This window comes from Drosophila ficusphila, unplaced genomic scaffold (genome assembly GCF_018152265.1).
Source record: "Drosophila ficusphila isolate 14025-0441.05 unplaced genomic scaffold, ASM1815226v1 contig_197, whole genome shotgun sequence".
In the NCBI taxonomy this organism is placed as follows: Eukaryota; Metazoa; Arthropoda; class Insecta; order Diptera; family Drosophilidae; genus Drosophila; species Drosophila ficusphila.
In genome coordinates, this window is record NW_025064091.1 from 5,397,966 (window position 1) to 5,418,614 (window position 20,649).

The window sequence follows — 20,649 nt, forward strand, 5'->3', positions numbered from 1 at the left end:
GCCACCCCCCACCCACTCGAATGGCAAGTGGTGCGGGAACAGCTGGCTGAAGTGGTTTCAGTAGCTGATGCATTCACATTTGAGCACATTGTTGACAATTGAAATGTTCTGTGTGTGCGCTCGTGTTTGAACTGCTTAACGGCGATCAGGGGCGTCGTTTTTAAGGGGGTTTTATGCTAAAAGTAAGCCATAATTATGTGAAGCAGTGGTTATTCAGCTAGTAATTAAAATGGATTGATGGGTGGCAAAAAACGGAGGAAGCATTCAAATACAGTGTCTTAATTACCAAAATTTATATTTGCCATATTTCAATTTTATTTACAGTTGTTAAGTGCTGAAAAATTATATTTTCTTCTTGTCAAATAAAGTACATATAGCATATATTCTTAAAAAATATATATACATGTAGCATATATTCTTAAAAAACTCTTTTAACATGTCACATTGTTTTATAAATTTATAAATGAAAGGGTTTCTATTTTGAGCCCCCATTTCTTCCCCAACTGCTTCACCTGTGCATGTCTGTGACCTTCTGCTCCCTTCCACCACCTCCCCAAGCTAACTCCACCTCCCCCTCCCCCCAAATAAGATCCCCTCGAGTGGCTCCTTGTGTGACTGCCTGTGCAAAAATAATCGCATTTCCGATTCGCGATTTGTGATTAGCGTGCGATAAACATTCGTCGGCTTCTATTGTGCGTTTTCTTTATGTTGCCACCGATTTTGCCCTAAACGGGTATATCCCAGACGTACCTTAGCCCCCCAAGTACCCAAGTATTCATCACCCAGCCCCCTTAACCCTCCTTTTTCGCCCTGCTTGCTCGGGCATAAATATTACACGTTGATTTCAACTGAATTGGAAACTTTTATTTATTTACTTTTCGCATTCTTATTTTATTCTATTTATTTTTCGCATTTCGCGCGTTCCGTTCGATTTTTGTTTATGCGGTGATAAAAGTGTTGCCTTCTGCCCCCTTTTCCACTTTTTGGCCATTCCACCAACGATGACGACTTGAATATTCAATTAAAAAAACTTTGCATTGGGAGCTGCAGGGGGACATTGCTGAATGGTTATTCATAAGCACGCTGCCCGGCCATGAATCAATGCTGGAAAGTCCAAAGTCCAGAAGGGGTTTCGGGCCAGGAAGAGGGGCTGCCGGGTGTCTGGCCAAGTGACAGTCATTGTAGCTGAAATTATTTCACTGAAATGTTATCAGTATTCTCTTGAACTTTGGCCCCGCAAGGGTTAGGGTTTGAGTTCGGAGAACGTGAGTGGTGAGTGCAGAGTGCCCTTCCCGAAGTTTCTGCAAGCGAAAATGATTTTCCAAAAATATATTTCATTAGTTTTTGGGCTTCCTAATCAACAAAATTGTACAGAAGAGAATTTATTTTAAAGAATGTTAAACTATCTGAGCCTAAAGAAATACAATTTAATTTTGATCTCTAGGTTTTCCACTGATTTGGGGAAATATATAATTAAAAGGCTTTTGATTATTTATTAAAAATATATCTTTTTTATTAAAAGACAACTTTTCTAATTTAAATATATAAACATTGTTAATATATAATCCAATTTTAGTGACTCACGCTGCCATCCCTGAGCTTTCCGAATAGTTTCATGTTGCTGACGGAGGCGGCAACATTATCGCCAGCAACATTATTCATTATCGTTTACAGGCCACCCCGCCCCCTCTCTTTGGCCCCTGCCGCTTTTGGCCATTTCAAGTCGGTGACATTGCAACAGATACTTCTGCTCTGCCTCAAGTTTGGCTTCCTGCCACTGCCTCCTGCCTCCAGCAAAATCCAGCCTGCCACGCCCACCCGCATCTCACGTAGGGCCCAATGAAGCCAACCCGCCCACTCTTAAGTCACAACTGTGGACAAAGTTTTGCGTGCTGTAAAGGCAAAAAAAAGATACAACAAAAATAATAATAAAGGAGGAGGACTACAAAACAGTTCGCAGAAGAGAAAAGCCGAGGCACAGACGCATCTCGTTGGGCAGGAAAACTTCCGTTTCGAGTTGCGGCCTGGAAATTGGCAACTGCAATCAAGTGGAAGGATCCAATGGAATACGGTCATGGCTTCCAAACGTCGTCCAATAAATATGAAATTAATCTGGCTAAATATTAGCAGGAAATAGCACTCCTAAATGGATTATCGTTAAGTCTTCTAAGACGAAAAATAGAGCAAAAGTGAAAACACTTTTGTAAACATGTCCAGAAAATCGAATATTAAAGCGGAATCCAGTATACTAATGAAGTTAAATTAAATCCAAGAAAACAAGCAACTTTACATATACAATATATTTGTCTTCTTATGAACTTTTCACCTTTTTAAATAGTTTTTGTCATCTACACTTTTTTCTATTTTATTTCAAAACTAAGATGATGCATATTTTCCTTTCAAATCTAATTTTACTTATTTTCAAAGGGTAAAAAGTCGGCGCATCCTTGAATCTCTCTTCAGTTATTGTTGCTGTTGACCATGCAGCTGCAACATTTCAAATTTCGCATCCTGCGTGCGGACATATCGCCCCGGTTTTCTCCTTTTTCCAGACAGATTTTCATAGCTGGCACAGTTTGAGCCTTGAATATTTTGCATTTATGCAAAAAGCACTACGAGAAGAGAAGATTCTAATAGAGCACAGCTTGTTGGTAAAATCACTAGATGATGAAGAAGAAGAAGAAGACGCTGGCGAAGGCGCCATCTGCCACGCCCACTGGGCAAAAAGTTGCAACTTTTGTGCTGCGTGCGGTTTTTGCTGTGACATTTTCCTAGATTTCGCTCTGCGGGACTTTGAGGACCAATTTTTGGGGAAGTGAGGTGATGCAAGGAGTTGGACTGGAAATACTTATGAATTCATTTCTGCGAAATTATTTTGCACACAGTTCGCTAAGCACATGAATATTTTTGCCTTCAGCTGAAAGCGAGAGTTAAAAGCCGCTGCCAGGTTATTAATTACCATTTCGATAGTTGGTATGTGGTTATCGTATCGAATGCATCTGGGTTTTGCATCCACATCCGGGTTTCTCCAGAGAAATGTGGTGGCGGAAAAACCAGAATAAGAGATTCCCGCGGAGCTATCACCAAGTCATGAATGGCTAAAACACGTAATGTAACCAGAAAACTAATCAAACCTGAAAGTATGGCCTTCTATTTTTATTTGAGGAAGTAATAAAAAAATATAATGCTTATAAGCCCAACAAATAATTATAAATATTAAACAAATTACCAAAAAAAAAAAACACCTTTATGCTTTGTTTTTTATGAAATGAAGTAACGAATTTTAATACCATACAAAAGATGAATACTCTCAAGCAAATCGAATCTCTTTTTTATACAGCTCTTGTAATATTTCGTCGTGTGTGTTTCTTTATTTAACCTCCTTATCAACCGCTTGTATTGCATTTATTTTTAAATGAATCGCCAAGAGAATCGGTCAACCTGCGAGGCGGTCGCTCGCACTTTCCCAGCCTAACGACCTGATAACTGCTGAAATCGCAACGAAAACAAGTTGATTTTTTCGACGACAAATGCTGCGCGGAACAAATGCGGCACACGAAGGCGGGTAATTACGAGTATTTTATTTGTATATTTATTGAGCGACTGGAAGAGCGACTGGAAGGCGGCAACGGGTTTTCCCGCGCCGCTCCAATCAATGAGAATCGATCGGGTAATCAATGCAGCCGCCGGGATGGAAAAGCCAAGCTCCGAGATTCTAAACTTACGAGGGTCGCGGTGCGAGGCCGCCGATCGCCAGTTGATCAGTTGATTGCCAGCCACCGGGGACGCAGCTTCGCCAGCGACTCGAGAATCAATCGGAGCGGGAAATATCAAAACAATAAAATAGAAAAATTGAAAAATGCTGCAGCTTCTATTTGTGGCCCTTCTCTTTGCCCTTTTGGGGGCTCAGGCCCAGCAACTTGGCAGTAAGACAGCGGGTTCAAGCTCCCATTTTAATGGCTTCTAAAGCACAACTAATTTCTTTCAGAAGCCATTATGCATTTTGGCAACTGCAACTCCGTGGAATTCGGGAAGGGAACCTGCATCGAAAGGACGGACTGCGACTTCTTCGCCGTGGATAAGCTGATGGATTTGGCCAGCAGACAACAGTGCTTCTCCCGCCAGCGACCCGATCTGGTAAGTCTTTATATTATACTATGTGTTCCCAGTGCGCCCAGCAAACACGTTTCCCACCACCAACCAGTTTTACGCTCCGCGAAAATCATCTTCACCCTCCATAAGTTGTTTGTTATTATTGCCAGGTAACTGATCATTATAAGCCTCACGTTTATTTACCTAGTATCAAGAACCAAGTATTATTGGGATTCTTTTTTTGTAGCGGGAGCTCAAAATCTTGTTATTCTTAGCTGGCAAACCGTTTTGTGTTTGTGAAAAAATTTTATGGGGTTACCCCTTTAAAAAACCCCCTTTGTAAAATTTTGAAAGGTCAAAAAGACAAAAGGATGCATATGCCACTTGTAAATCGGATGGAAATTAAAAAAGCTATGCGCTTAGAAGTGCTGGGATCTGATCACTCAATTTTTTGCAAATTTTTAAAGGTCATAAAAATGACAAAACATTGACCAAAAATCGAAAATAAAGTGTTGATGAAGCTCGTTAGACATTTTAATAGGAAATTCATAGAGGTGAGCCACTTACGAATCTGATAAAAATTAGAAAACTTATGGGCTTAGAATTTTTGGGATCTGGTTATTTTTCTGCTAAACAATTTTTTGCAAATTTTTAATTTTGTTCATATGTTTTATTTAAATAATTTTATCTCATTATAAGGTTTGCTGTCCCCGTGAGACGAACATTATCCCGCCTTTCGGACCGAGGATCCTCAATGAAACTCTGGAAACCGGACCCGCGCCAACGCGCACCACCACTGCAACCACTCTGCTGAAGCCGCTGGCCCGCGCGACTCCCCGTCCACCCACCGGCATCGACCAACTGCCGCAGCATCCGTACTGCGGATCGGCCTTTTCGTTCCGAGTGGTGGGGGTCAGAACACCGGACTCTTCGAGTTCCCCTGGACGACTCTGCTGGAGTACGACTTGCAGGGCGGCGGCAAGGACTTCGCCTGCGGAGCGTCCTTCATTGCGCAGAGGTGGCTGGTGACCGCCGCCCACTGCATCCACACGCTGGGCAGAAACCTCACGGCCGCCGTTTTGGGCGAGTGGAACCAGGACACCGATCCGGACTGCGAGAATAACCTGAGTGGCGTGAGGGAGTGTGCTCCGCCGCACATCCGCGTGACCATCGATCGCATCCTGCCACATCGGCAGTACTCGGACAAGACCTATGTGAATGACATCGCCCTGCTGCGATTGTCGCGGCCGGTGAACTGGCTGCAGATGCAGTACTTGGAACCCGTGTGCCTGCCACCTCAGCGGGGCAGGAATGCCAACCGGCTGGTCGGTTCCGCCGCCGATGTGTCCGGTTGGGGGAAAACCGAGTCGAGCGGCAGCAGCAAAATCAAGCGGAAGGCCATGCTGCACATCCAGGACCAGGATCAGTGCCAGGAGGCCTTCTACAAGGACACCAAGGTAGTTCTCACCGAGGGTCAGATGTGCGCCGGCGGGGAACTCGGCGTGGATTCCTGTAGTGGCGACTCCGGCGGTCCGCTTACCGTCGAGGCAAACACCCCGAATGGCAATCGGTATGTTTACCTAGCGGGAGTGGTTTCCTTTGGACGCGATCACTGCGGCACGACTCAGTTTTCCGGGGTTTACACACGGGTCAGCAGCTACATGGACTGGATCGAGAACACCATTCGGGCGAACCGCGTTTAGGTGGCTTCCACAACTCAAAGCTTGTGTTTGTGACTCTTATTGAAATTAAAATGCTTTCTAAAATACAAATAATATTTATTATATTTTTTTAACGCAGTGATATATTTTTTGTTATTGTGTAGTGATTGCCTATTTGATATAAAATCTATGAATACCTTTTTATTAAACAGACAATGTATTTGACGTTCAAGAAAATACGACCTTTTGGCAACAGTGCGTATGAAGTGTCAGCTACCTTAGGGATTTCCCCCATCGAGGCTTTCCCTCTCTTTCTATTCTCCTTATTTCTGGGTCGTCATATCACTGACGTCACTGATTTCCGGCGTGCAATTTACCAAACATGTCTACACAACCTATCGCCCGCAATCTCGATTTCTGCCAAGATTAAACTGTTTGCTCATGACACCAAAGGCTTAAAATGATGATGATGTTGGGCTTTCGGTGCGCGAACCTCGAGAAAACTCCACTTATTTTATTTTATTTTTGTGAGTGCTCCGGGAATATAAATACAATCGAGCTGATCTTCGTTCTGCAAAGAATATTATTTTTTATCGTAAGTGATGTGCTTATTTTGCAGCAGATCTTAAATCGACAAAGTTTTTTATTAGGTTAATCAAATGATGAATGCTTTGATTACTCTAAGTGAATCATGTTTACAGGAAACAAACTAGTCATCTTTGGAATTTTCCCTTAATGACTGTCACCTAATTCTTAAATGATAAAACATATTTTGATAAATTTAGCTTCTTCAAAGGCTTTCGCTTGTGAAAAGTTCTAGCGAAGATCTCACCTTTTTCTCTAGTTCATAAAACACACATTTTAACACCATTTCCAACCTATTTTTGCACAAGTATATTTTTATCCCTGAGCAAACCTTAGGGTAATAATAGGTTTAAGCAAACACTGATTGTTGTTTTTATCTTTATCGACATCGGTTTATTACTTATCATTATTACCTACAAGAGCTACAAAATAAATAGTGTAATAAATACTTCGGCGGTCACATTGTGACGCAACTACGACTAAAATAAGTTAGCTTACAGCTAGGTTTGCAAAAAAAAAAAAACGTAGTTGAATGGGGAGATTTTATCCGGCGGATCCTCAGTTGCTGCGATCGAAGATGACGGCTCTGCGACACCGATCCCGATGATCCCGCATTTTTCCGGCGGGACAGGGTCTCGCAAGTTTTCGGGACACGAGAAGCTGACCCGTGAGGGTCCGGCTGTGCGGACTGTAGAAGATCAGGCGGCGGGCTTCCGTAATCCCCGGACTTTGGGCCAAGAGCATGGCCAGAACGACGAAGGTCAAGATCAGCAGGCGGTGGACTTGCATTTCGATGCGGACTCGTTTCGATTTGGATATTCGTAATGGATTTTGGTGGTTCGCGACACTCCGATTTCCGTGGGTTCGATTCGCTTGGGAGTCGCTTTTATGACTGCGCCCGCTCTCTAATATTGTGCCTGCCGATATTCAACGCTGATAGCCAAAGACGGCGACCGCCGGCCCGCAAATCGATAAGATAAGCCCCAAAGGTATTCCGCTGGCATCCGATAAGATAACGCCTCCCATAGCCGCAGCCCTCGGGCAAGTGGCATACAAACAAACACGAGTACGAGTATATACGAATATGCATGGCGTATTGTCTGCGGTCCCGATTCGTGTGGGTTGGATCGCCCCCGGCACTCTGGCACCTCGACCCCATTGGCTGCTATTTTCGATCCGCGCTATGACGAAAGCGCGGGAGAATTTACGAGTGTACGAGTGGCCGGCGATACCATAGTATACCATAGTAGAATTCCACCGACGTGCGTCGGCGGCCCAGATCCCGAGAAGTCGGGATCACTTTGCTTGGCAACTGCGTCACCGGGTGGATCCCGATCACTGACCAGCCCTCTTATCGGTGACGCCCCATCCGGTGTGATCTGTCCTCCACGGTTTCCTTCAGCCCGAAGTTATGCAGTGCTTTGCCAGTAGATACGTTCCAGAACGGTGTAGAATGGCTGGTTCGAGGTCTTTCTACTGTCGAGTCTTCTCTACAGACAGCGGCGGCTAAAGAGCATAAATCACTCGGGACCAAGCGATTCGAGGCCTACGTCAAGCTGTTTTATTATCATTTGTTCTGCGATCAACATAAAAACCTTTGTTTAATTTAGTTTATAATAAAAAAAGTAGAAAACATATTTGTTTGCTGACGATCAAAGCAATGTAAATATTTAGTGATAAATTTAGTTACAATTATTTGCTCAAAAGTCAAATTGGATAAATATTAAGAAATTAAAAATCATTTATTTATCCCAACTCAAAAATTATTTAGAGTTGGATTATTTGCAGAACATTATGTAAAATCAAACATTGTTTAGTATAGTATTCTATATGTTTTACTATTCTAAAATAAATCAAACTGCTTCCTTTCAATATTGATCGGGTTAAATATATTCATTGCTCCATAATCCAATGCCTTTTGGTGAGTTTCGAAATGGGAATTTCATTCAGTAATTAACTAAAAGTCTGCTGACACGTCGATAAGGCGGCTTGATGAATCTGAATTAAGGCCGAATCACCTGCGGACTGATCACCATCCGATGGCCAGCCCCTCCCCCAACTGACGTAGCGGTACAGAGTCCGCTCACCAGTTCGACTCACCGCTCACCAGCGGCCCTTTCCGATCTGGCGATCTTGACGAGCCTCTCGGCACATTCAAGTGATCGATAGTCGGATGACGGCTCTGACGCACTTCCAAATACGTTTAAAACCCATGAATGGCCCGTGGATCGGGAGGATCGATCGGGTTTATTTTGGCAGTCGAAATAGTTAATGAAAAAACAGAGCAACTAGGATAAGACACAGTGATAACGATTGAAACGGTTCTAAATTTAGAGAAGTAAACAATCAGAGATGGTACGACTAAAACTAGTGTCTATAAAAAAGATTAAAAATAGAAAAGTGGTCCGAGGAAATAAATTAAAAGTTTTGACATTTAATTATATTTTTAGTAGGTAGGTGGTCATTCATCTTATCCATTTTTGTAATAAATTTATTACCGTTTTGTTCTTTATTTAGCGATTGAATGACTAATAATTTTAAAAAAGCGCAGCCTTAATAGCAAATACCGGACTTCAATAACAACGGTATAAATAATAGTGAAAGGAGTCATTGGAAACCACCTGTTTGCAGGTCAGCCGATTAATGCCCGATAATTGGCCACCGAAAAGTGCTTCAGGTGTTTGCGTCAAGTCGGCATTATAATTGTTAAATCAAATATTTCCGATTCCACTCGACCGGGCGATATCATAAACGGTATTATAGAAATCGCCAGCGTAATGCACATTTAAATGATAAGAACCCTCGTCGGAAGCCTTTAATAAAGCCAGCAAATCCCTTTCGATGGAGGGAATGCAGCTGAAATATGCGCAAAATGCGAGCTTTAATTAACTTCCAATTAATTCAACTGCATTCCGAAACTCATGCAGCACACAGAAAAAAAAGACATTACTTTTACAGGGGGCTTTTGTGTTTATTATTAAATAGTTTAGCGTGCGAGGCGGATAAATAGCATAAATAAATAGTTTTGGTTGAGAGAGTGCGAGATTCGTTCGATGGTGAAGTCACTTCGGATCAGTTTCAGCATTCTGCATTCAGCATTCAGCATTCAGCGTTCAGTATTTAGCTTTCAGCAGCGCACGCCATCTGCAAGAGACAGAGATATAAGGGTTGTTAGCACTGCCGTGACGCACTGGGCGTATACGTAATGAGTATACGTGATGTGTGGGGCGACCCACCTGCATTGAAGGAAATGATGCGCCGGCAATTGCCGCGATGGTCGATCATGTGGCACTTGGGGCAGGGCTTCTCCATGCCGTGAGTGGACAGGATCTGTCCGCGGTGGATGCCATTCGGCTTGAGGAAGATCACGCGACGGGATTCACTCGGCGTCGGAGCACAAAACACGATCACGGCCCAAAGGCAAAAAAGGTAGAGCAGCAGCTGGTGCATCGACTTCATTTCGCTGCTGAATGCTTTATATATACAATTATATCTCGAATAGGGAGCGCGATAAAAAAAAAGTTGAGCTAACCAAGTGGCTTGCTCCAGTGCCGGCAGTTAACTGATTTTATACGAGTTTGGGGTAGCATTTCTTAAGTGCTCTGCCCGCTTGTCTTTTCATTGAGTTGATAAACCGGAAACAGGGTGTTCCTCACCTTCTTTTGCTATACAGATTGGTAAGTTCCTTGGGCCGCCATTGAATCACCCTGTTTTCCAGAGGGGGAAATCTTATCTTGTCCCCCATGCCATTTGCAATCTGTGTAATTGAGTGCTTCACTCGCCCCAGCACTGATTTCGATTCCCGCCCGATGCGAGCGGATCGAGCGGTTGCCGAGCGAACGGGTTGGCTACCGGCGCCTGAAACACGGCCACCCGCCCCAGATAATATCATCATCGGAGAACCTATTGCATTTGCATAGAGGACGTGGCCCAATCGGGGATTCTCCAGCTGATCAAACCACTTTTTTGTTGCGTAAAGTTTGGTTGCTGCAGGATGTATTTAGGGGATTTTCCGCCACTTCTAGGAAGTTTTAATGATTTTGCTAGAACTTTAATATTACCTGCGAAACCGAATTCATAAATAATAATTAAATACAAACACTTCGCTAAAGGATAACAAGATTAATAAGCAGCAGCAAATTCTAAACAAAAATAAGTTCGAAAAATTTGTTTGGGAGAAGTAATAATTATTTTTATATCATCTAAATCATCTAAACAAAAAACTCTTTCTTCCAGTAGTCAAATCTATCATCAGACAATTAAGTAACAATCTATCTTGAAAGCAAGCCCCCTTTCAAATAGATAACCCTTATTTTTAGAGCTGAGTAAGAACGTGGGTTAATTGGCTTGTGCTCACCGCACTTTCGGTGAGTTAGCCATAATCACTAACTGTTCGATGCAGCAGATAGCACGATTCCGAGAGCGCTATGAACTTTGACAAACAAATCCACGGCGGTATTTTGGCTTCGTAACGATCGCGTTGTGAGCCATGCGAAATTCCGCCTAAAACTTTTTGGCCAATCATCGGGGCTTTCTGGAAAGGCGGGTGTCGCCGTGAAGTGGGTGGTGAGTGGGCGACGACCACGCGACAACCCATTGAGTATTTAACGGCAATCACGGAACGAGGGACGTCACGGATCCCACATATTTACTTAGATCCCGCATATCAGTCAAATTTCCCCTAAATGTGACCGAATGTAACGGGTCGGCGAAGAGGAGCCGCTTTTTATTTATATCGCGCTGATTCATGAGCGTTCCTCGATTCACCGTTATCTCCATTACGCCGCAGTTGTCGAGTCTCGTATTTTGTATTTTGTATCTTCTATCTTGTATCTTGTATCTGCGTTACCTGCAGAAACCCATTGGAGCGCAGTATTTCATCATACTTTGCGTGAACGGCGACACGTGACGTGACGTAGTTTCGATTTCATGACGAGGCGCAAGGGTTAACGTCCACTGGTGTGGATCCATCTGGGGTTTTCTATGTTTCCTGGGACCCAGAATATTTGCTTTTCTAAATACGCAATCACAGAGTGTGCAAATAGTTAGAATTATCAAATTTTATTGCGCATATGAAAGGGCGAATTCCGATTGTCATTATTCACGTTTTATTCATCCTTAGAAACAAATTGAAGTTAAATAAATTTATTTAGTGTTTGAAAAAAAAATTATAAAGTATTCCGAACCCGAGATTCTGTTACCAAGCAAAGCCAATCATTATTTGCCTTACTTTTCGTTATCTGTCATATGATATTTAAATCAACTCCAGACAGTTGGAAATTCACTCGAATCTCTAAAGACGCACCGACTTAAAGTAAACACAAATGTAAAATTAACTTAGCCAACTGGACGATGCCATTTTTAGACAATCTGTTGGGGTAAACAAATTATAATTAGCAAGGTAAATAAAGTTTGGACCCGGGGTTCTGGAGTACACTCACCCTTCTACAACGCCCGTGGTGATCGCGTGTGAATCCCCGATGGCATCGGTTTCCCCGCACATCGAAGAGCATTCCCTTGCCGAGGGCATCCGTGTTGTTCTTGGCCGCCTCCCTGGATTGAGTGGTGTTTAATTGGTTGAAGTATATCACCTTTCCGGTGGCGCTGCACGAGGAGCCGAGCAGCAGAACCAGGAGCACCAAAAATCCCACGAACAGCGCTGGAGATCGCATCTCGATCCAAAAGTCTCAAACGCACTGAGCTGTTTTTTCCGATTTGCCTCTGGCCCGGCGATCCAGCTTATCACTGACTGATTAGCTTGTTTACTCAGAGCCACGAGCGTCTGGACACTCCAGAATCTCAGCCAACTTATCTTGATTTGTTTTGGCTATGCGAGGAAAAACATGCATACTTTCAGGCTGCTTTGGTTAAATTAGTAGATCAATAATATAAAAGAGCACTTACCTTACCTAAAACAAAAATGTATATTTAAATGTTCAACATAGCCTAATATTTATTTAATGAATATTATTAAAATTATTTCGATTTTACCTTGCATTTAAGGTTGTCCCGTTTAGGAGCAATGGCAACAAGAAAGGACTTTGAATTAGTAAATTTTGGTCATTATTCAGCAAACCCACTTTTTGAAAATTGGTAGTATTATACAATTTCAAAAAAATCTGCCGAAAAATAAATAATTAACTAGTGATACAGTTCATTAGAGAAATAAACAACATAATACAATTTAAAACATTGGCTAAAAAATAAAGGATAAACTAATGATTAAGTTACCAAGTTTTCTTGTTTTGTTACCTTTAAGGTCATGGCTGTGGCGAAGAACAGACAGAAGGCCTGCTGCGAACTGGTCTCCCGACTCGTCCAGGAAATCCACATGGCATCAGCTTATGCAGCGAACGGGGACTCAGCGTTGGATCCCAAATTTATTAATAGTTTAATGACTAGACCCGCATCTAAGATATGGATTGTCTTAGAATGTAAAGTATTAGCCTAAGGAATATTTATATGTATTTTATGTATTATATACATATTTACAATAAACTAGAACTACCGAATTTTATACTTTTTTATACTAGGGCTTATAGGAAATTTGGATCTTAAATTTCCATAAAAAAATGTGTTGCATACTTTTGGGATTAATTAAGAAATGTGGAAAATGGCCAGTGCCTACCAACTATTGCATTCTGTGCGCCTGGTGCTTCAAAATGAGTTTGGCCCAAAAATTGGGCGCTTGGCTGACCGATCTTGACGAGTGCAATTGGAACTCTTAGATTTCAAATACCAGGCCAACAGTATGCAGTAGATGAGTGTTTTAATTTTCGATATTAATATTAAAAAAAAAAAGTGTAGCATACTTTTGGGATTGATTAATAAATCTGAAAAATGGTCAGTGGCTACCAACTATTGCATTCTGTTCGCCTGGTACTCCAAAGTGAGTTGTGCTCAAAAATTGTGGTCTTGGCTGACCGATTTTTACGAAATCGATTGCGAACTTCTGACTGAAATTATATCACCCTCTGCAAGGGAATAAAAATAAATAGTTGATGAGTGAAAAGGTTGACATACCTTTTTGACATACGTTTTCTGATGGCTTTCAATTTAGCGTATTTTAATGGGACAAATGTCCAACGATGACAATGTAGAAGCTTGTTCGTAATGGGTTTAATGAAAATACAATTTTGCTCACTAAACATATTTAACAATTTCCTTCCCTATTTGAATAGATATTACTAATAGTCATTCAGTTTTATACATTTGTTTTATTTTCATTGGCTTTATCGTCTTACATCACAAGGAGGAACTCTAGTTTTGTCTGTTCTCGTGCTGCCCTTTTTCCCTGACTTTTTGTGCATTCTTGAAGACCAGTTCGCTTCGTCTTGGGTGGCTTTCTTGGGGTCTCGTAGACTCTCTTCTATCGTGCTGTGGCGCCCGGCGCTGCTCGATAAACACAATTATCGGGATCCACGGTGATGAGCTCTGTAAAAAAAAGATATGTATTTTAGATCATAAGTAATATTTGGATAATAAAACATGGACTACAATTTATGTAAATCATTTGAGAAAACCTCTTTTTGGTGTTAAAGTTAAAAAGTAAGTTAATAGAGCGACTTTAATATAATTAAGTAATTTGTTCTATTAAATGAATAATTTAACCCATTGTCTTTCTACCCACCCTGCGCCGCATCCTTGCCGCAGCTGCGCTGGCTGGTGTTCCTGGGTCTGCCCCTGGATCTCCGCTGCTCCTGCTCCCGCTGCCGCTCCCCCTCGTCCTCCGAAGTGGAGAGTGTCCTGGCCGGCGGCCTCCTGCGTGCCGTGGCCTGCACGACACCCAATGGCGGCTCCGATGGCGGCTCCTGCAGGATGTTCTCGCTGGAGGAGTGCTTCGGCGGCCGGCGGCGACGGTGGCGCATCCTCTGGGAGCTGAAGCTCTCGTCGCGAATGACCAGGGTGCCCGCCTTGCTGGTCCGCAGGTAGTAGCGCGGCGCCTTCGCCACCTCCTCCTCCTGGGCGAATTCCGGGGAGGAGTGCCTGCCCTTCGACAGGCTGAATCTCTCGAGGATCGAGCTCTGCGAGCGGCGGTAGCGTCGCTTCTCCCGCGGACCCGAGCTCGACGAGTTCAACGTGGAGGTGGAGGGGGGCGTGGGGTACACTGGCAGCTCCTCCGCTTCCGCTTCCACCTCCGCTCCCGCCTCCTGGAAGCGAACGCCTCGCAGCGAACTGGAGCGGCGCGAACTCACCGATGGCTCCCAGTTGGGCAGTTCGTGGGTGCTGAAGTCGATGCAGCTGCCGTGCGTTTTCCGCCGCCCACTTTCCCGACTCGAACTGGGCGTGGCCACCGACGTGACCGTCGGCGTGGGCGTGGGCGTGGCCTCCGCTATTCGCAGGCCATGGAAATTGCGCTCCAGACTCAAGTTCGAGGTGGCCGAACGCTTGCGTCGCCTCTGGTTGTCCCTGGACGAGTAGGTGACCTCCTGCTGGCCATCGGCGTCCACCAGAAGATTGCCCGTGTGATCGTAGAGAAGAATCCGGGGCAGAGCTATGTTGCTGCAGCTGCGCGAGGTGCTCAGCTCCCAGTTCCAATGGGATGGCTTCTTCAGCTTCAGGCTAAGTAAATTGGCCAAAGGATCCTGCTCCTCCTCCTCCTCCTCCTCCTCCCGATAAGCTTCGTCCTCTTCCTCAGCTTCCTGGGACATCGTAAACCATCAGTTTACAACCCCTTAATTTCCTTCTAAAGGTTGTCTGTTTTTCAGGGGTTCCCTGGATTACTTTCTTTTTGGCTTTGTATCTTTTTATCTTTTTGGGTCGCCGTTTCCTTCCACCTGTTGGTTGTCCGTTCTCTTGTTTGATCTGCCTTTATCTACTGCTGCTTCTTCTTCATTCACGGCTGATCTTCTGCTTCTTCTTTATGTTTTTTTTTGTAGCTGCTTTGGCCTTTGGCCAATTTATTGTTTATCTCAACTATGTCTCTACAGGTTTGACTTGATATAAATAATGTTGGCCTTTAATGTCACTTTATGTTATCGTTAACTATTTTACGGCATTTTAGTTTTACTCGCTGTTATGTTTACATTACAGATTTTGTTTACTGTATTTTATGGTATTTTTATATTGGGAAAACTTTAAGGAGAGTATGGAAAATGAATGGAATTTGATCAATGATTTTATAATTAATATATATAGCTTTCCTTTGCTTTGTTTTTGTTATAAATCTTGTGTTAATTCCTCTTTGTCTGGCCGACCTTTCTTTGTTCTCAGTTCACTGTAGCGCGGCTTCACTGTCCTTCGCATTTGATGCTGCCCACGCTTCAATTATTTTTGGCTTCTTTTTTTCAGAATTCTCTCTCTTTTATGTTCTGCTATTTTTAGTTGATCTGCTCCCAAAGGCGTTCCCGTACGCTTTCCCAATTTTCCGATCTCCCGACTTTTCCCGCTCATCCCGCTGGCGGTGCTGGTGACATTCGAGTGGGACTCAGCACACTGTGCCACTTTTTTAAGGGCCTTCCCAGAAGTCGAGGGAAAAAAGTAGCACAAGGAAAGGCACCTCACACAGAAAGTTCAGTTTTATGGACTGGCAAACAAAAACAGAGAGGGGAAAAACACAGCGATATTTCCCGCAGACAGATATGTATTTTTTGGCGCTGTCCCGCTCGCACCCAGTGGCTCCCCGGCGCTCGCCGTCTCGCTCCGACTCGCGTCTGCCCTCTCGCTCTTTTCCGTGCCGACGATCAGCTGCGATCGCGTTGAGTTCCGCCCGCCAACGTGCCTCGTAGCCAACTGTTCGTCTTGGCCGCATCTCGCGGGCCCAAAAAGCCACCCCTTTCCCCTTTCCCCTTCCCCCTGCCCCGCCCCCTTTCCACCCATTCCGCCCCCCTCCGCGAAAATCCATCCCCGCCCCAGGGAAGCCCCACTGGCGATTTGCATATTTCACGCTCTCACAACGAACACTTTTTCGCTGCAGATCAGTATAAGATAACCAAATCGAAATACTCTTTAAGATTATTTTTCAGTTATTAAAATTACAATTTAAATAGAAAAACTTTTTTGGGAACTTAAAATAGCTGTCAAAAAAATAAAAACGGTTTGATTAATCTTTATTTTTAATTTATTAAACCAAATTAAATAAGGCAATAAAGATAAAAGTTTCCAAAAAGTTAAAAAACTTTTCAAGTGACAAGTGTTCACTCGCAATCCTCTTAATCCTCTAAATCTGTTCATTAATTAATATTGCGGGGAATGTTTTCAAAAGTCCCCTTGGCAAAGCCCGACTGACCACAGATCAAAGTGATAATGCCTTCTTTGCGAAGCGTACGAATATTTTCAGTGTGTTTCTTCACAACATTTTTGTTTATCTATCGCTAGCCACACCCCTTGCCGCCCACTTTTCGAACCGAGGGAAGCACACAGTTTTCTGTTATGTTATTGGGAAATGACTGAAACATATGTGGCCGCCGTCGCTCGGCTAATTTGCACCACCCCCCATAACCGCCGCTTCACCCACCGAAAAGCATTTTGCCATTGAAAAATGACAAACAAACAGTGGCAGAAAATAAAAAGTGGAAGAGGGAAACGCAAAGAAAGCAAAGCGAACTGGGGAAATATGTATGGGGATGATGACTTTTCGCATATTTTTCATCAGTCCGACAAGCATATCGATAAACGAGGTCCTGACACTTGCAAATGAGTCAGCTGGTCGGGAATTTGTTGGCCCGAATCACCGATCAAGAGCATATCGATTACATGAGGGATATATTAAGCCAACCTATTCCTTGCTATTTATTTGCTTTAGACAAGATTAGAATTTAGATTACATTTTTAATTTCTCAACATGTATATTCCTTTGATTTGGGTTTCTTTATTAATAAAATGGAATAATCTATTTAAAATTCAAACAACGAAAATTACTTTAAATAAAGTGTTTTCAGAGAATTGGATCTTTTTTTGTATGATTGTGTACTCACTGTCAATTTATGATTATGATTTAAGACACTGATACTTACTTAAACTGTATAATATATGCATTATTAACATTAACCCAATTCTGTCTATGCGGAAGAGACACAAAAAATGTACATATATTTATTTAGAAAGTTTGTGTAGATATTTCAGAGGTTCCAATATTTGTTTATTTATTAAATCATTCTACGCCTCGATGATGCCGACATGCCCAATGAGAAAAGCAGCACGATGCCCTGCCAATTCTCGCCATCTGCTGCGCTCCCCGCCTTCCCCTTTTCCACTCGCCAAGAAGGGGGCGGGTGGAAAAGGGGGCGGGGCGTTTAGCCAAACTCATGGCAATTATGTTTGCGGCTAATTTGTTGCGCGTTCGTGGAGGAAATCTAATTTATGCGGACATTGATGCATCGTCGCGAGGCGTGAGCCGCAATTAGCTCGCGCAGTCCGAAAGTATGCTGCATTGGGCGGGGCCCACTTCCGATTCTTCCCCCCTCTCCACCCACTCGCTCTACAGAAAGTCCAAGGTCAGAGGGTTATCGAATGTGATAAGCTTCCGCAAAACTTGGCTCCGCACGCGAAGCTTGCGAGAGAAGCGGCTCCCAAGTAGTTGAGCTGCAGACAACGCGATGAACAGATCCCTGTTTCTAATTCTTTTTGTGGGCATCTCCTGCCTGGAGATTCTCCAGGCGCGCTCTCTTCCGCAGGGAGAGCGGCATAGATTCGTGCGCAGAAGGATCTCCCCCGACGATCCAAATCTGGAGATCATCGAGGTCAAGGAGGTGTTCTATGTGCGGAGGCCCAAGAAGGTGGTGGTCCCATTGGACGAGGACGAAATCGATTGGCGGATCCGCTGCGACTTCGAACCAAATCTCGCGGAGTGTAAGTGTACAAACAAATTATTAAGAACATCTAAATATAGTTCACTACGTTCCGTTTCATTCATCAGATAATATTTTTTGCTGGGTCATTAAATAAAATAAATTTACTATTTACTATTTCTTAGGTAAGGAATTGGTAAAGAAACCTGTGACTCCAAGTTTGCCTACCAGGCCACCATCCACCACCACCACCACTACAACCACTCCGGCGCCCACAACCACCAGAAGCACCACTCGTAGAACAACCACCACCACTGAGCCTATGGACCTCTGCGATTTTGATCCCACTGCGGAGGAATGTGAGTTCGGTTTTTGTGACAATAGATCTTAATTCTAACGAATTATTCTTCGTTCAGGTGCACCGCCAACCACCAGCTCTACTAGCACCACAACCACTACAACTACCACTACAGAACGATTAGAACTTCCGGAATTATCCTCTCCTGAAACTGAACCCCAACCTGAACCAGAACCGGAACCAGAACCAGAACCTGAACCAGAACCAGAACCGGAACCAGAACCTGAACCAGAAAACGAGGAGGAAGATTACAAAGATCCTGAAACCGATTCGACGGCCGATAAGGAAGCTGAGACCGAAGGTGACACCGAACCCAAGTGGGTTGAAGAACCGAATAACGATGAGGATATCGAATTGGCAGAGGACGATGGCGAGGGCGATGATGACACCGACACTCCGACGGATCCCGATGATGGGGCTGAGTTTGAGGACTACGAGACCAACCTCGATGACAACGGAACCCACTCGATTGGCGCCCACGATTCTGGCGCCTGGAATTAGATTTAAATGGGAAGCAGTAAAGCTTATATGTTACTCTGAACGCAGGTCAATAAAATTAGTAATAACGGAAGCTCAATTGATTGTTTATTGTGATGGTTCACATTTATCACCTTAAATGAAAATAAAATGCCAAGTGACTCATAGTCAGCATTAGCTTTTTGCGCCTGCAAAAAATCTAGAGATATTCCAGGAACTTTTGCGTAGCATACTATACAATATAATTACATATAGCCTCGCCAATTGTTACATAATCTCCAGTAGCTCGTGCCATTGTGGGTCAATTCCAGATCAGCGCGTCTGATTCAAACGTAAACATCAATTGAACGCATCTAGCTTAGAACATATACTATATGTAAGCTATTTATATGCCGTATTTGTCACAGCTTCCGGCCCGACGAAAAAGTGCGTATTATTACTTCGGAGACGCGAATTCAAAAACAAAGTCGCAGCAATAGAGATCGAGGGAGGAGAAAAGGGATATATGCTGAGAGGGGTAATCCGAATCATCGGAAATCGTCGCCCTGCATCTGTATCCGTATTCATATCCATATCCATATCACTGTGTATTTGTATCTTTTGTCGCGCTGCGTTTAAATCATCGCACAATTGCGATGATTGTTGCCGTTCGCCAATTGAATTAAAGAAAATGCGAAGCAAGTGACACACAAAGGCGACGGCGATTCAAATAAAATGGGTGGAAGTCGGGGCGGCCCAGGTCAGTCTCAGTGGAGTCAGCGTTCAGTCTGGTTTTGTGGATACAGCCAAAGGAACCGATAAGCGAATACCATACATACCGAGATGAATTTCCCGCACGGAACCCTACTGCTCGTCCTCCTCGCCGCGTTCTTCCTGCAGAGTCAGGCGGGACTCTTCGATTGCGAGGACAAGATACCGGGACTCGGCGATGTGGCCGACAAGATATCCGAGATATCGGGCAGCAGCAGCAGCTCCGAGCACGAGGTGCGCGACTTCTTCAAGAACGTCGGCTGCCACATCAAGGAGGGCGCCAAGAAGCTGGGCGAGAAGGCCAAGGACTTCGGCACCGAGATCAAGGAGGGCGCCCAAAAGCTAGGCGAGAAGGCCAAGGTTCTGGGCAGCGATCTCAAGGACCGCTTCGATGACTTCCGCGTCAAGCTGGCCAAGGACTCCACCGAGGAGATGAGCAAGGATCGCGGCTTCCTCGCCAACGTCGAGATCATCAACGCGGACATCCTCAAGGGCGAGCAGCAGTGCGGCCACGGCCACATCCTGGACGCCTTGGGCAACTGCAGCAAGTTGAGGAAGTAGTTTCCGCACCTCCCTTTCTCGTAAACATTTAGGCTTATTAAGTTTTTTTTTGTATGTTAATAAAAACACATCTATGACAATCGCCATTTATTACTTTATTTGGGAAAACCATAGCAACCCAAGAACAAGAAAGGAAGCTAGTCTCGGCGAGTCGAAGCTTTTATACCCTTGCAGACATCACTAATGTCGAGCAAAATGCATAAAGGCTAAACAACACGAATGAAATGAATTTTCGCCAGTTTTCAGCAAACTTGGGAAATTTCGAAGTACCAGGCGAACATAAAGCCATAGTAGGATGCTACTCTTTCAATTTCTTACTTGTCCCAAAATGTCCCAAACTGTCCCAAGCTGTCCTAACTGTCCCAATTGCCCCTATTAAAACTCCCATCTAATGGATTATGTTGGCCTGGTATTTGAAATCTAAGAGTTCCAATTG

General features: G+C 43.8%; 6 protein-coding genes across 8 annotated transcripts; 3 read left to right on the forward strand and 3 right to left on the reverse strand.

The window, feature by feature from the left end:
• The first annotated feature begins 3,750 nt into the window (after positions 1-3,750).
• On the forward strand, positions 3,751-5,867 carry LOC108097768 (serine protease easter). The gene is given in 4 exon segments (XM_017200293.2): positions 3,751-3,926; positions 3,989-4,137; positions 4,792-4,996; positions 4,999-5,867. Coding segments are annotated over 4 exon segments (1,218 nt in total). The 5' UTR covers positions 3,751-3,859; the 3' UTR covers positions 5,796-5,867.
• Positions 5,868-6,007: 140 nt separating this feature from the next.
• On the reverse strand, positions 6,008-9,931 carry LOC108097769. Of its 2 annotated transcripts, none has more exons than XM_017200295.2 (2): positions 9,575-9,931; positions 6,008-7,120 (listed from the first exon to the last, which is right to left on the reverse strand). In XM_017200295.2, exons 1-2 carry the CDS (start codon positions 9,795-9,797, stop codon positions 6,897-6,899), a joined length of 447 nt encoding a protein of 148 aa, XP_017055784.1. In that variant the 5' UTR covers positions 9,798-9,931; the 3' UTR covers positions 6,008-6,896. The 2 variants fall into 2 exon arrangements, with proteins under 2 accessions (XP_017055784.1, XP_017055783.1); XM_017200294.1 differs by lacking the exon at positions 6,008-7,120 and adding an exon at positions 9,295-9,482 and having other exon boundaries at positions 9,575-9,921.
• Positions 9,932-11,423: 1,492 nt separating this feature from the next.
• On the reverse strand, positions 11,424-12,233 carry LOC108097436. Its single transcript, XM_017199706.2, has 2 exons — positions 11,780-12,233; positions 11,424-11,708 (listed from the first exon to the last, which is right to left on the reverse strand). The coding sequence occupies exons 1-2, from the start codon at positions 12,008-12,010 to the stop codon at positions 11,700-11,702; spliced, it is 240 nt and encodes a 79-aa protein (XP_017055195.1). The 5' UTR covers positions 12,011-12,233; the 3' UTR covers positions 11,424-11,699.
• A 1,251-nt stretch (positions 12,234-13,484) lies between these two features.
• LOC108097777 lies at positions 13,485-16,048 on the reverse strand. Of its 2 annotated transcripts, XR_001771804.2 has the most exons (3): positions 13,969-16,048; positions 13,583-13,772; positions 13,485-13,507 (listed from the first exon to the last, which is right to left on the reverse strand). XR_001771804.2 is itself a non-coding variant. In XM_017200304.1 (2 exons), exons 1-2 carry the CDS (start codon positions 14,987-14,989, stop codon positions 13,708-13,710), a joined length of 1,086 nt encoding a protein of 361 aa, XP_017055793.1. In that variant the 5' UTR covers positions 14,990-16,048; the 3' UTR covers positions 13,536-13,707. The 2 variants fall into 2 exon arrangements, 1 of the variants encoding a protein (XP_017055793.1); XM_017200304.1 differs by lacking the exon at positions 13,485-13,507 and having other exon boundaries at positions 13,536-13,772.
• Positions 16,049-17,867: 1,819 nt separating this feature from the next.
• On the forward strand, positions 17,868-18,996 carry LOC108097442 (salivary glue protein Sgs-3). The gene is made up of 3 exons (XM_017199712.2): positions 17,868-18,128; positions 18,253-18,426; positions 18,484-18,996. The coding sequence occupies exons 1-3, from the start codon at positions 17,876-17,878 to the stop codon at positions 18,924-18,926; spliced, it is 870 nt and encodes a 289-aa protein (XP_017055201.1). The 5' UTR covers positions 17,868-17,875; the 3' UTR covers positions 18,927-18,996.
• A 665-nt stretch (positions 18,997-19,661) lies between these two features.
• On the forward strand, positions 19,662-20,293 carry LOC108097446. Its single transcript, XM_017199717.2, has one exon. The coding sequence runs from the start codon at positions 19,725-19,727 to the stop codon at positions 20,211-20,213; it is 489 nt and encodes a 162-aa protein (XP_017055206.1). The 5' UTR covers positions 19,662-19,724; the 3' UTR covers positions 20,214-20,293.
• Positions 20,294-20,649: the final 356 nt, after the last annotated feature.